The 15,080-nt window shown below is 40.2% G+C and overlaps 1 protein-coding gene across 5 annotated transcripts in view; it reads left to right on the top strand.

The window, feature by feature from the left end:
• Nucleotides 1-14,899, top strand: part of MAMDC2 (MAM domain containing 2) — a 211,437-nt gene extending 196,538 nt beyond the window's left edge. For all 5 annotated transcript variants that reach the window (XR_011253932.1, XM_069574104.1, XM_069574103.1 and 2 more), the window contains 3 exons: nucleotides 6,800-7,059; nucleotides 13,677-13,761; nucleotides 13,901-14,899. Coding sequence is in view for 4 of the 5 variants with exons in the window: in XM_069574104.1 (XP_069430205.1) it covers nucleotides 6,800-7,059; nucleotides 13,677-13,761; nucleotides 13,901-13,965 (410 nt within the window). In the remaining variant the exon portion in view is untranslated. The remainder of the gene's footprint in view (nucleotides 1-6,799; nucleotides 7,060-13,676; nucleotides 13,762-13,900) is intronic.
• Nucleotides 14,900-15,080: the final 181 nt, after the last annotated feature.

Genomic DNA, 15,080 nt, shown 5'->3' with positions numbered 1-15,080 from the left:
CTCTGCTTTCCAAACACATGTGAGGCCAACTGTCTCTCCACGAAGCTCTGATCTTTTCTGGGGAAAGGAAATGTCACATGCAAATCAAGAAGAAAAACATGTTTGGAATCAAGAAGAATAATTGGTCTGGGCATCAGACAGATTCTGATCGGTTGAAAGATACATGACAATTATTTTTAGGTATAGATGTTGGTCTAGATTAGTCTAAATCAGTATTGCCTTAAGGGATATATATACTAAGTCACTTCAGTTGTGTCCGACTCTGTGCAACACCATAGACGGCAGCCCACCAGGCTCCACCGTCCCTGGGATTCTCCAGACAAGAACACTGGAGTGGGTTGCCATTTCCTTCTCCAGTGCATGAACGTGAAAAGTGAAAGTGAAGTTGCTCAGTCGTGTCCGACTCCCAGCAACGCCATGGACTGCAGCCTACCAGGCTCCTCCATCCATGGGATTTTCCAGGCAAGAGTACTGGAGTGGGGTGCCATTGCCTTCTCTGAAGGGATATATACGTATGGGCTTAAAACAGAAACTATATCCTGAAGGAGTTTTAGAAAGGTCAAAACTCAAGAAAAAGGTCAAAACTCAAGAAAGGTCAAAACTCAAGAAAAGTAGATTAGTGCCTGTGCCCCAGAGAGGTGTAATTATACTAATGTTCCCCTGGCTGTTCCCCGTCTCTTCCAAAAGCAGCAGTTACACATGTCAAACAGTTCAGGAGCTTTCCTTTCATATTTCATGGTACTAAACACAATGATCTCTGGAACTAGAAAGCTTAGGTAATGGCTTTAGCCTGATACCCAAGACCCAGAGATTCATGAAAGGAAAGCATTACCAGAGTAATGCTTCACCCAGTTGAGGCTGACTGATTAGTGCACTGTACTCACACAAGGAAGAATTCAGCTGGATAATCCTGGAGGTTTACCCCTCTAGCAGGACCTCAGATGATTTTGGCCACGATTTGGGCTTCCCTGGTAGCTTAGTAAAGAATCCACCTGTGATGCGGGAGACCTGGGTTCGATCCCTGGGTTGAGAAGATCGCCTGGAGAAGGAAATAGCAACCCACTCCAGTATTCTTGCCTGGAGAATCCCTGTGGACAGAGGAGTCTGGTGGGCAACAGTCATGGGGTCACAAAGAGTCAGACATGACTGAGTGACTAAGCACAGCACACAGCATATGTCATCACTGGGATTACATACTACCATCACTAGATGGAAGATACTTCTTGCATCATCTCTCACTTATAATGGACCTGTTGCTTTCTTTCCATTCTGCAAAGACTTCCTGTTGTAGGGCCACAATAGTCTTTTCTTTCCAGTTTCCCAGTGACAGCATCTTTCAGAGGAGCCCCCCTGTCCCCTATCCTCCCCCTCCCATTAAGTGTTTTGTCTTTAGCTAAGGTCCTTTTCTTGGGATTCAAGTGGACCTTTTGAGAGTCCCAAAGGCAGGTACCAAAGTTATTTTTCTTTGACTTTCTTCTTCTTTCCCTAAGAATTATTTTTGGAGGAAATATTTTTCAGTTTAAACATGTATGAAGGTAGGGTTTCAGTTCGTTGTGCTGTACTAATTTACGTGTAGGATGGTACATAACACCGTTGTGCATAGTAGGTGATAAACCATGGTCACGTTTTGACTTTATTTTCCATGGGATTAAATTAAATACACCCTTTTGTTAGGGTTTTGTGTACCAATATTTGTTTACATCCAGCCTAGCTTAAGTTAGAAAGTATTAAAGAAAAGAACAATAAGATTTTCTTTCATTGCTGAAAGTGTGAAAACCCCAGTGCTTCTTGTGTAGCAATTTTCTTGCCAGTGAAAGAATGAAGGTAATGAAGTTAAAGAATATGTGTTTGGCTAAAAAAAAAAAAAAAAAAGTCAGATGGTGTGTAACTAGGTTGAGAACATTTTCTTTAAAATGTGACTTTATCAAAACTTGGACTTGTTCCTGCTTTGCTTTGGAGCATCCTCGTCAAGTACATGTCTCGTTGCCAAGATCTTCACACAACTGGAGTAACCTTCGTAGAGCCATGTGCTCTGGAAATGGTCAGACTGGTCTGTGGTTTTTGTTCATTAAACAAATATTTATTGAGCATCTGCTATGTTCCAGACACTGCTCTAGGACCTGGGGGCATAGTAGTAAAGTAAACAAGGAAATACCTCTGCCTTTGAGTGTTCTAGAGGAAGGAGACAGACAAACTTAAAAATAGGAATGTTATATAGTATGTTAAGGGGCACTGCGGAGAAGGCAATGGCAACCCACTCCAGTATTCTTGCCTGGAGAATCCCAGGGATAGGGGAGCCTGGTGGGCTGCCATCTATGGGGTCGCACAGAGTCAGACACAACTGAAGTGACTTAGCAGCAACAGCAGCAAGAGGCAATTAAATGAGATGGAAAATAATAAATTAGGGTACAGAGAAAAAGGAGTACCAGAGGAGGGGCGATTGTTATTTGAAACAGTGTAGTCAGAATAGGCCTAATAGAAAAGGTAATATCTGGGCAAAGACTTAGAGGTGAGAGAGTGAGACGTGAGATTATACGAAAGAAAAGCCACTGTAGGTAGAGATTAGCACATTCAAAGGCCCTGGGACGGTAGCAAACTTACTACATTCCAGGAAAGGTAAAGAACTCAAGTGTGTCCTCGAGACTCAGAGTGAGTGAGGAGAAAGGCGGGCGGAATCAGAGAGGTAAGAGAATGAGCAGGAGTTATGTAGAGCCTTATATGTTGTCAGGCTTTCAGCTCTTACTCGGAGTGAAATACTAACTAGTGGAGGGTTTTGAACAGGGGAATGGTAAAATTTAGCTGTTGCTTTAGAAAGTTTACTATGGATGCTATGTTTAGATTAGATTGCAGAGAACTAGGATAAAAGCAGGCAGACTTGTTGGGAGGTGTTGGATTAATCCAAGTCAGAGATAATACTGGCTCAGATTGGGAGGTAGCAGTGGAGGCGGCAAGAAGAGAAGTGATTGGATTCTGGACGTATTCTGAAGGTAGGACCAACAGAAATCCCTGACCATCTTGATGTGAAGAGTGAAAGGATATAAAGAATGGCCAGGTTTGGGGCCTGGACAACTAAAAAGGGTAGGGTAAGCTTTAGAGTGAGGCTGTTAGGAGTGTAGTTTTAACCATGTTCAGTTTGAGATATCTACGTGACAATAAGAGGAGATTACTTTCAATAACAAGCCTGGATTTTAGGAAAGAGGTTGAAAATTAAAATTTGAGATATAACAACACATATAGTATTTCAAGCCATGAAATAAGATGAGATCACCAAAGAAGTGAGCGAGAACAGAGAGATTCAAACACTGGGTCTTGGAGCACTCCAAGATCAAGAGGTCAGAGAAGAAAAGGTGAGCTAGCAAAGGAGTGACCAGCGAAGTGGGAGAAAAACCAGGAGAGGTCAGCATTCTGCAAACCAAATTGAGAAAGTCTTTCTAGGAGGCAGGAGTGATCTGTGTCCAGTGCTACTAATGACAAGAACGACAAGAGCTGAAAACTGACCCTTGGTTTAGTAATGAGGGTGTCATTGGCGAGCCCAGCAGACACATGAGAGTATCCCAGCAGTTTAGAGTAGATCATGTGGGTGACTGGTTGACAAAGCCCATGACTGACTGCCCAGTTTGGCAGGGTGGTAACTTTACTGAGTGAAACACTGAGGAAGGGCTTGCACAGTGTGCAAGATCTGATAAGACCAAATGGGGCAGGACTTTTTCTCCCACTCTTATAATAGCCTGTTGGATTCTCAGATCTGTGAAAATGAGGGAAAGGAAAAGGAGGAATGCCTTGAAGGAGCAAGGATGGAGCCTCTGATCAATTCTGGTTGGGGTGTCTCAAGCATTGCCTTTTGAGAAATGAAAAGACTTCATTGACTAACCTTGAAACTTTAAAGATGCTCTAGAAGCCATTTCATTTGTACGCAATATTTGGGAACTTTTTTTTTCCCTCAGTGCAGCCATTGATTTCCATGTGAAATAACAGAGAGATAACACTATGTAAAAATTTTTACATCATGTATGTAAAAAAATCAATATTGGCAAAGAAGATGATGCAGTTGGATATAAAAATTTGTGCATATTTTTTCAGGTTGAAGAGATATAAGCTTTTCATCAAATGAGGAAAGGTTAAGAACTATTTATACAGAGTCCACGGCTTTTTTAAAAAATGAGCCACAAGTACCTAGAATTACATTATGGGTGTATTATTCTGGAAATTACTATTTTATATTGCTTATTTTAGTGGCTCCATGGTAATTTTTTAACACCAGCCACCTCTTTTTTATGTTGGGGGGCTGACTTGTAGTTGTGTCCCATTTCTGTAGTATGAATACTTCCATTGTAGACCCTTTCAAACTACCAAAGTGAAGCCATTTGGACCTACCAACAGAACTCACATAATTGACTGTTGGAGCCAGTGGAAACAGGTTCCAACACACCACTGCATTATTTACGTGCAGATTAATCCTGCCTCTGCCTAAAACAGGCAAATTAAAAAAAAAAAAAACACTAAAATTAGGAAAGGAAAATGGAAATGTAAAGTGTTATATAATTAACATATAGTATATAGTGTATGATGTATAAAGTATAAGATATAAATATGTTAAATGTCACAAATAATTATATTAAATATTGGTAGACTGTGTGGATCACAATAAACTGTGGAAAATTCTTAAAGAGATGGGACTACCAGACCACCTTACCTGCCTCCTGAGAAATCTGTATGCAGGTCAGGAAGCAACAGTTAGAACTGGACATGGAACAACATACTGGTTCCAAATCGGGAAAGGGGTACGTCAAGGGTATATATTGTCACCCTGCTTATTTAACTTCTATGCAGAGTACATCATGCAAAATACCAGGCTAGATGAAGCACAATCTGGAATCAAGATTGCCGGGAGAAATATCAATAACCTCAGATACTCAGGTGACACCACACTTATGGCAGAAAGCAAAGAAGAACTAAAGAGCCTTTTGATGAAAGTGAAAGAGGAGAGTGAAAAAGTTGGCTTAAAGCTCAACATTCAGAAAACTAAGATCATGGCATATGATCCCATCACTTCATGGCAAGTAGATGGGGAAGCAATGGAAACAGTGACAGACTTTATTTTGGGGGCTCCAAAATCACTGCAAATGGTGACTGCAGCCATGAAATTAAAAGATGCTTGCTCCTTAGAAGAAAAGCTATGACAAACCTAGACAACATCTTGAAAAGTGGAGACATTACTTTGCCAACAAAGGTCCATTTAGTCAAAGCTCTGGTTTTTCCAGTAGTCATGTATGGAAATGAGAGTTGGACTGTAAAGAAAGCTGAGTGCCGAAGAATTGATGGTTTTGAACTGTAGTGTTGGAGGAGACTCTTGAGAGTCCCTTGGACTGCAAGGAGATCCAACCAGTCAATCCTGAATATTCATTGGAAGGACTGATGCTGAAGCTGAACCTCCAATTCTTTGGCCACTTGATACGAAGAACTGACCCGTTGGAAAAGACCCTGATGCTGAGAAAGATTGAAGGCAGGAGGAGAAGGGAATGACAGAGGATGAGATGGTTGAATGGCATCACCTAATTGATAGACATGAGTTTGAGCAAGCTCTGGGAGTTGGTGAAGGACAGGGAAGCCTGGTGTGCTACAGTCCATGGGTCGCAAAGAGCAACTGAATTGAACCGAAATATTGTACAATTATATTTTCAAGAAGTATCACAGAAAATTATCAGGAAAGCAGGGCGGAAAACATATTTGAATACATGTTACATGTGGATATATGTCACACACATTATTTAATTCTCATAACTCTGTAGCACAGGTTTATTAACCGTTATTTTTAAACTCAGGGAGATAGTGAAGAACAGGGAAGCCTGGAGTGCTGCAGTTCATGGGGTTGCAAAGAGCAACCTAGCAACTGAACAACAACGAATTTTTAAACTGAACATAGATTCAGATGGGATAATCCATTAGATCACAGTCACACAGACAATAACTATTAGAACCAAGACTTGAACCTCATCTACCTGACCATTCCCCTAAACCAATGATGGAAGCTAAAAATATTGTCCATGGATTAGTAGGATAAATTCTCATGTTAATTACCACCTCAGTGGCACAATACTAGTATATTAATTACTTCCTGTATATTAAACTGAATTATAAATTATCACATGAAGACACTTATTTTGATGGTTAAAATATTGTAGCATATTTATCTTTTTTGAATTATACACATTCTCCAAAATTATGAACTCCTTTTTCAGTGCTGTAGTCAAGTTGTTCATTGACTCTAATTTGTTTCCAGGAACAGTACTTAGAACAGAAACGAAGGGCAGAATAAATTCGGAGTATGGGGTTAACTGGAGAAGGCAATGGCATCCCACTCCAGTACTCTTGCCTGGAAAATCCCATGGACGGAGGAGCCTGGTAGGCTGCAGTCCATGGGGTCGCAAAGAGTCGGACATGACTGAGCAACTTCACTTTCACTTTCCACTTTCACGCATTGGAGGAGGAAATGGCAGCCCACTCCAGTATTCTTGCCTGGAGAATCCCAGGGACGGGGAAGCCTGGTGGGCTGCCATCTATGGGGTCGCACAGAATCAGACACGACTGAAGCAACTTAGCAGCAGCAGCAGCATGGGGTTAACAGATACAAACTGCTATACATAGAATAGATAAGCAACAGGGATTTACTGTATAACACAGGGAACAGTATTTAATATATTGTAACAATCTATAATGGAAAATAATCTGCATATATATATGTTAGAAGAGAATATGATGTGTCCTTTTTAACAATACCTGATGTTCCATTGCTCTCAAGGCTACTACATGTACATCGAGGCTTCCCACTTGGTATATGGACAAAAAGCAAGACTCTTGTCCAGGCCTCTACGAGGAGTCACTGGGAAACACTGTTTGACCTTTTTCTACCACATGTATGGAGCAGGGACTGGCCTCCTGAATGTTTATTTGAAAAAGGAAGGCGACAGTGAAGAGTCTCTCTTATGGAGAAGAAGAGGTGAACAGAGCATCTCCTGGCTACGGGCGCTGATTGAATATAGCTGTGAGAGGCAGCACCAGGTAAGCCAAGAGAGACAAGAATCAAATCATGGGAAATGTGCCTATACTCTTCTGATGCTCTTTCTTTTTCTTGCTACCATCAAGAATGTTTTGTTCTTTTTCAGGGTCAAAGATAGAGGCAGTACTTGTTTAAGAGCAAACATAATTAGTCTGTATTGATTGAACTTAAGCAATGAAAGGGAAATTAGAAAGAGAGAGCTTTGGGTATTTATACATAGAGTAATTTTCGTAACTCAATAGTGAAACTGTAGCTATTTTCATCTTGGTACATTTTGAGTGTCAGTTATAGTCTGTGTCCTGAAAACCTCTAAAACAGAGCTTCTCTTTTTTCTAAACCTGGTATTACCTAATTAGTTGCTGCAGCTGCTTCTTTCATTCATCATTAGCCATATGCAAGGGCTGCTGTTGTAGGCTTCTATTTAACAGAGTACATGATCCAGAGTAAAATTTTAAGCCTCTGTCTGCACTGATGCAAAAGAAACAATCTTGATCCTACGTCCTGGGCCTCCCTTGAGTCTGCTCACAGGCAGTAGGAGACTTCCTTCCTGCAGGATCCCAATTATAACGGAATCTGAACAGCAATAAGAAGGAGCCTTTTCAATTCCGGTGGGTGAGATCAAGCAGCCAATTAGCCTAGGAATCAGCAGAAGCCTCCTAAAAGCCTGTGACTACCTGCCTGTTGTTTTTCTTTAGTCACTAAGTCATGTTTGACTCTCTTGTGACCCCCATGGCCTGTAGCCTGCCAGGTTCCTCTGTCTATGCGATTTTCCAGACAAGAATCAGGAGTGGGTTGTCATTCATTCTCCAGGGGATTCTCCCAACTCAGAAATGGAACCCGTGTCTCCTGCATTGGCAGACAGGTTCTTTACCGCTGAACTAGCAAGGAAGCCTTTACCTGCCTACCATGAGTCAAAGCTCCAGAAAGTTCTGGGCAGATAACATTAGACCCTTGACTATTCCTGAAATTGCTGTATAGAATTCCAGGAGTGACCTTTAGCTAAAAGCCCTACTTCCTCCTCATCCTTGCTTTTGGACCAGAGTACCCCTTAATGTTAACCACTGCCTACTTGGCTTAAGCAAGTCTTCCCAGGAAGAAGTATCCAAAATAAAGACATTATTTTATGCCACCCCTTAACCAAAATTGATTTTCTACAGATCTAAATAGGAACGGCCAGGTTACAGTGCCATCTAGGTTGCTATTGCTAAGAACAAATAACAGAGGGAAGATGCACATTATTCAAGGATGGCCCATTATCTTGGTGTGGATAAAACTATCTAAACATTTAGTAAAGGAAAACATATAGCCCCAGGAATAATTTTGATAGTGATTTAATGCCTGCTTACAGAAAGAAAATGGATCACTCATAAACTTCCTTTTATCACTGATAATCATTCAGAGGTGATGGATTAATTTTTTTTAGGTTATCATGGCACTCACACTATTCAAAGGTCCTCAAGGTGTGGTCCTGACACCAGCAGCAACACCTGAAATGTATATTCATCTAAAATGAAACTCACCTGCGATGCACACTCCCAGGCCCTGCCTCAGAACTGCTGAACCAGAAACTATGGGGCTTAGGGCCCTCCAATCTGTCTTAACAAGAATTGTGGTGATTCTGGAGCATTCTAAAGATGGAGAATTTGTGTCACAGATGGAACAAATCTGAGTTTCTCAGGCAGAGCCTGAGCCTTGATGTTTTCTAAAATGCCCAAATGGTGCTGATGCACAAGAGCTCTAGGACTTGAGATCTGTGGAACAGGTGACTTCACAGCATCTGAGCCCTGGGTATAGGTCCTTGCATATACTAGACTTGCCAGGTGACTTGTTGTCTGAAAATTTTTTTGAGCACAAAGTAGTGAGGCACCTTGGGTGGCATCTTGGGATATTTAAGCTCAAAGGGTAAAAAATGACCTGAGAGATTTTTGGCTCCCAATTTGGGAAAAAAGATTCCAGATCATTCCTTTAGGCTTAGAATGGAACGGATATGAATCCGCCATGAGGAATGTTCTTCTTGATTTTGTGATTCCCTCAGGAATCTCAAATGACTATCTGGAGACCAGGATGAACTAGTCTCTCCAAAACATCCTAGTGTCTAATAAAACACAGAGACACCCATATGCTAATGGCCATCTTCCGTGTGCCAAGCACTCACAGCGCTAAAAGCTGTGGATAAGTTCTTCCAGTTGACCTTGTAGCTCTTCTTTAAAGATGGGGAAAACTAAATGTCCAGCTGGTAAGTGGCAGAGTGAGAACTCAGTCCCAGATCTAACTGGTTCCAATGTTTACATCCCTAAGTCCCTGTTTTACACTCTCTCCTGCCATAGAAGTCCCAACATATACTCATTGCCCTGGATGTCACAAGCACTGGGTGATCTTGGAGAAACGTCAGTCTCTCTGAGACTGTTTGTGTTAGTTGCTCATTCATGTCCAACTCTTTGCAACCTCGTGGACTGCAGCCTGCCAGGCTCCTCTGTCCATGAAATTCTCCAGGCAAGAATACTGGAGTGGTAGGCATTCCCTTCTCCAGGGTATCTTCCCATCCCAGGGATTGAACCCTGGTCTCTTGCCTTACAGGCAGATTCTTTACCATCTGAGCCACCAGGGAAGCCTGTTAATACATTTTCAAAATGGGGTAATAATGCCTGCCATGCTGACATCACTAAAGTGACAGTCAAATGAGGTTATGCTTGTGAAAGGGTTTTACAAACTTTAAAGTACCAAACTATAAAAAAGATTAATTGTTTCTAGAAATATATTCTTTCCCAAATCTTTCTGGTCTTTATAACCATGGCAGACCTGGTATTCTCAATAGCTATATCAGTTATCAGTCTGAGCTACTATAGGAGCTCAGGCCAAAATCTCTCTTTTCAGTAAGTATTTACTGACTATTTACTCTTTTTAAGTGCTGAGGATACTGCAATGAACATAGCATACAGTTCTTACACTTTTTAAGTCTGCGTTCTAGTGGTGGGAGAGAGGTAGAAAATGTGAAACAAAAATATATAATGTAACATCAAGTGATAGTAAGTGCTATGAAAAAGAGTAAGTCAAGCTGATCAGGTAATGAGGTCAAAGTATCAGGAAATACTCATGAAAGGCCTTGGAGGACATGGTACAGTTTGAAATTTATTTCAAGAGCAATAAGAAACCATTAGAGGCTTTTAAGGTAATATGTTCTGATTTATACTTTTAAATGATCATTCTAGCTGCCACCTGGAGCTACTTACTACATAGACTATGGTGGTGGGGCTGGTGGGTGAGGAGACTTTGGGAGCTACTGCAGTGGGCTTCGGAGAAGGCAATGGCAACCCACTCCAGTGTTCTTGCCTGAGAATCCCAGGAACGGGGGAGCCTGGTGGGCTGCAGTCTATGTGGTTGCACAGAGTCGGACACTTACCAGCAGCAGCAGCAGTGGGCCTGGCAACAGAAATGGTGGGCGGGGCTGTGCAGCAGAGGTGAGATGTCGTCAGAAAGCCCACAGGACTTCCTTCCTTGTGGAAAGTGGGGTTTGAGAGAAAGAGAGGAGCCAGGATGACTCCAAAGTTTTGGCCTGAGCAACTGCTAGAATGGAGTTGCTGTTTATCGAGATGAGGAAGACCTTAGGTGGAGCAGACCTGGAAGAAGGAAGGCAGCTGATGCAAGAGGCAAATTAACAGTTACTTTTGTTTTTAACACAAATAGTTTTTGATCTTACTAGACATCCAGTGGCACCCCACTCCAGTACTCTTGCCTGGAAAATCCCATGGACGGAGGAGCCTGGTAGGCTGCAGTCCCTGGGGTCGCGAAGAGTTGGACATGACTGAGCGACTTCACTTTCATTTTCACTTTCATGCATTGGAGAAGGAAATGGCAACCCACTCCAGTGTTCTTGCCTGGAGAATCCCAGGGACGGGGGAGCCTGGTGGGCTGCCGTCAATGGGGTCGCACAGAGTCGGACACGGTTGAAGCGACTTAGCAACAGCAGCAGCAGCAGTAGCAGACATCCAAAGTGGGTATGTCGAATGAACAGTGGGCTGTGAGCCAGGCGATCAGGAAAATGCACAGAACTAGAGAAGTGAAGTCAATCTGTAAGAGTGGGCAGGTTTTGATTTTTAGAATACTGTGGTACTGCTGCCATTTGTGATTTATCTTGTAGGGAAGCAGTCCCCAACCTTTTTGATACCAGGGGCCAGTTTTATGGAAGAAATTTTTTTTCACAGATAGGGGGGCAGGGGATAATTTTGGATGATTCAAGCACATTTATTGTGCACTTTATTTCTAATCTAATGCCACCACTGATCTGCCAGCATTGAAACATGTATATTATCATATGTGAAACAGATCGCCAGTCCAGGTTTGATGCCTGAGACAGGGTGCTCAGGGCTGGTGCACTGGGATGACCCTGAGGGATGGGATGGGGAGGGAGGTGGGAGGGGGGTTCAGGATGGGGAACACATGTACACCCATGGCTGATTCATATCAATTTATGGCAAAAACAACTACAATATCGTAAAGTAATGAGCCTCCAATTAAATAAATTTTAAAGAAAAAGACAGGAGGTACTTAGTCTGCTGCTTGGAGGCTGTAGACCCCCAATATAGAAGTATGTGGGTGGCCTCTGGATGATATTCCAGTCATCAGATTTTCTTTGTAGAAAAAAATGTATGAAGTAGCAAAATTTTAATCATGTCCTTTCCTAAGGGATTTATTAAAGTGCTAAGCAGAACCTGACTCACTGTTGATCAAAAACACAGAATGATTTTATTTCCTTTGAATTCCTTGCTTACCTTTCCTCCTCTGCTCTCAGGTGTTTTCCTCCTGATTTCTTATCTTTTGATGTCATTGAAAGAGACTGTTACACAAATTCTCAGCTCACTGAAATAGTTCTGTCATTCATATTGTTCATTATACTGCCTGACATTTAGTAGGAATTATTATGTGCTGGTACTGAACTAAGACCAGGTCTTCAAATTTTCTTGCTTATGGTGCCCTTAATCTCAATAATTTTTTCCTGGTGCCCCTGGACCAAAAGATAGCTAATGTTTCCTTTATCAAGTAGTTGAGTCAAAACTGTAAGTATTTATGTCCTAATGACTTGAGCTTCCCAGGCGGCGCTAGTGGTAAAGAACCCCGCCTGCCAATGCAAGAGATAGAGATGCAGGTTTGATCCCTGGGTTGGGAAGAGTCCCTGGAGAAGGCATGGCAACACACTCCAGTATTCTTGCCTGGAGAATCCAATGGACAGAGGAGCCCAGCAGGCTACAGTCTATAGGGTTGCACAGAGTCAGACACAACTGAAGCGACTTAGCATGCATGCATAATGACTTAGTAACCATTTGAAAATAAAATACACTTAAACTGAAAGAAAAAGTTGCATTTTTATCTAGTTCTAAAATAACCACAATTATTTAATAGGATTTTTACAAATACAAATAGGGGAATAATACAAAGGGGAAATCATAATGCTATAAAATGGTTATCACTCAAATATTTGGGAAATTCAAAGGAGAGGGTTGTATGAAATCAAGGTTTTGGCCCAGCAACAGACTATTCAGAATATAATTCCATCAGGTGATTTTTCTGTTGTACTTCCATTGCAGAGTTGGAGGTCAAAAAACAGATTTCACTGCTGTCCAGAAAACCAGAACACTTATTAACTACATTCATATATCCTCCTATCTAGATGTATTAGGACACTTTTTCCTCTTCTTACCATTTATTTGAATTCTTGATTAGGGTTATATCTTTAGAATTTCTATTAATGTTATCTTGCCACTGTTTCTGTTGTTAAAGCTTCTCTGAGTCATTAAATTCAAGATAGTTTCATACGCTTATTAATTATCCACTTTATATTGTTTATTTAATTTAAATCATGAACTAGTCCAATGGGAGTAATTTGCTCATAAAATTAGTAGAGCAAATGTGTCTTCTAGACAATTTTCATTATCCACAAGCCTCCCTGGAGTATTCCATGGTTTATTAGCTATTATTAAAGTGTTTTTAGAGCTGATAATATATTTTCCCTAGAACCTGAATATTTGATCAGTTATTTTCTTCTAGGATCTAAAGTCATGAAACTGGTTTCCTCTTTTTCTTGGGCTGCGTCTTGGATGTTATGGTATTTAACGTGATCAGTGAACCATTGTCTTTTTGGTAAATTTAACTATTATACAGTGCTGTTCATACTTGGGTCTCATCTGTTGTTTTAATTCTCCCACCTAGAACTAGTACAAAGGTAGATTTAGGGAGAGACTATGGAAGCTGAAGCTTCTGGGCCCTTCAATTTCACAGGGCCTGTGAGTGACGGAAGTAGAATATTCTAGGTAGCAAGGGAAAACAGGTCACCACCTAGAGGCATTTCTTGGTGGATATTCCTGGGAAATTGCCTACAGAGGTCTCAGAAAAAAGGAACTTGAATTTCCAAGCCTCCAGTAATTTGTTGTGAATTTCTTTACATTCCAAATAAGAATTCCCTTTTGTACCTAAATTTGAATTGGTGATTTTGTATTCTTTTCCTGAAAGTGGGCCCCTGAGAATAATCTAAGCTTCCAAACCCACACAGCCTAGCTCTGCCTCTGACAAGCATTGTTTTAGCAGGATGACTCTATTTCTAAATTCATATTTCATTATTTTTCAGATAATTTTTGAAGCCATTCGGGGAGTGTCAGTAAGAAGTGATATTGCCATTGATGATATTAAATTTCAAGCAGGATCCTGTGCAGGTAACAATAGTTTTCCAAATTATTTAAGTTTGACTGAAAAGAGAATTTGCAGTAGTTTCAAATCATAAGAATGCAAATTCAGTATTTTCTACATTAAAAATAGAGAAAACTATTATTGTCTATTTGTCTTTCCTGACAGAAATGGAAGATAAAAGTCAGCAATCATCAGGATATTCTGAGGACTTAAATGAAATTGAGTATTAAGCAATGATCTGAATCGGATTAACTAAACAAAAGCCATACCTCTCTTCAATCAAAATGAAAACAAAATAATACTGGACAGTCTTAACCATTTCATAAGTTATAAAATGACTTCAGAGCACTCTTTTTCATTACTTTTGCAAAAAATACTGACTCAGGGCTTTTTTTTTGTTTTTTCCTTTTTGCGTATGACAACTGTTACTACAAGTACAGGCTGCTGGTTTTACCTAGATCATACATCTTAACTTTGGTACCAGTTAAAAATACAAATGTACTATATTGTAGTCATTTTAAAGTATACAAATAAAGGGCACAATCAAATGAGATGTGCTCACTTAAATCTGCATTCAGTGAATGTACTGGGAAGAGAATAGGTCTTGTGGGTTTCCTTTTGAAGTTCAAGTATCATAAATATTTTTAAAGTAATAATGTGTGATGTCAGTAATATCTGCAGAATGAATGCAGTTTTTCACGGTAACAAGTTATTCTAAGAAAATAAAGGTTTTTTTCTATGTTTTATTCATAGAAATGGAGTATTAATTTTTAAATATGTTTACCATATGTGATAACAAAGGATCTTTTATCAGTGTTCCGGGATAAGTATTAATTAATGCTGTATTACAAAGCAGTGCTACCTTCTTTTTTTTACTTTTGAAAGTCATTCTGAACACTTGGATAGAAATTGCACTCTTTTTTTTTGTAAAGTAAGCTTGAAAATGTTTATGTACACACACCCCTAAATTTTTCTAGTGTGTTAAACAATTTTACTGATTTTTAAAATAAATGTTTTGGTAATGTTTTGAGTTACATGAATTCAAACAGATGTAGTAAACTACTATCTTTTATTTACATGTTTAGAAAATTATATAGACATGTTTATATATTCAAACAGCTATTATGAAATTATGATTACCTAATAAAAAATAATTTGAAAATCTCTCACTAGCAATTAACCTTCTTCAACATCTTTTTCTGTTTTTAAAAAATTTCTATTTTTATTCTTTGGCTGAATAACACATGGGTGGTTCCCTGATGAGGGATCAGCACAAAGTCTTAACCGCCAGACTGCCAGGAAGTCCCAATATATTTTTTTGAATGAATATCTTCACTGTATAACT

Source organism: Ovis canadensis, chromosome 2 (genome assembly GCF_042477335.2).
Source record: "Ovis canadensis isolate MfBH-ARS-UI-01 breed Bighorn chromosome 2, ARS-UI_OviCan_v2, whole genome shotgun sequence".
Classification (NCBI taxonomy): Eukaryota; Metazoa; Chordata; class Mammalia; order Artiodactyla; family Bovidae; genus Ovis; species Ovis canadensis.
Note: the sequence above shows the minus strand (reverse complement) of the source record. Positions and strands in the feature narration are given on the sequence as shown.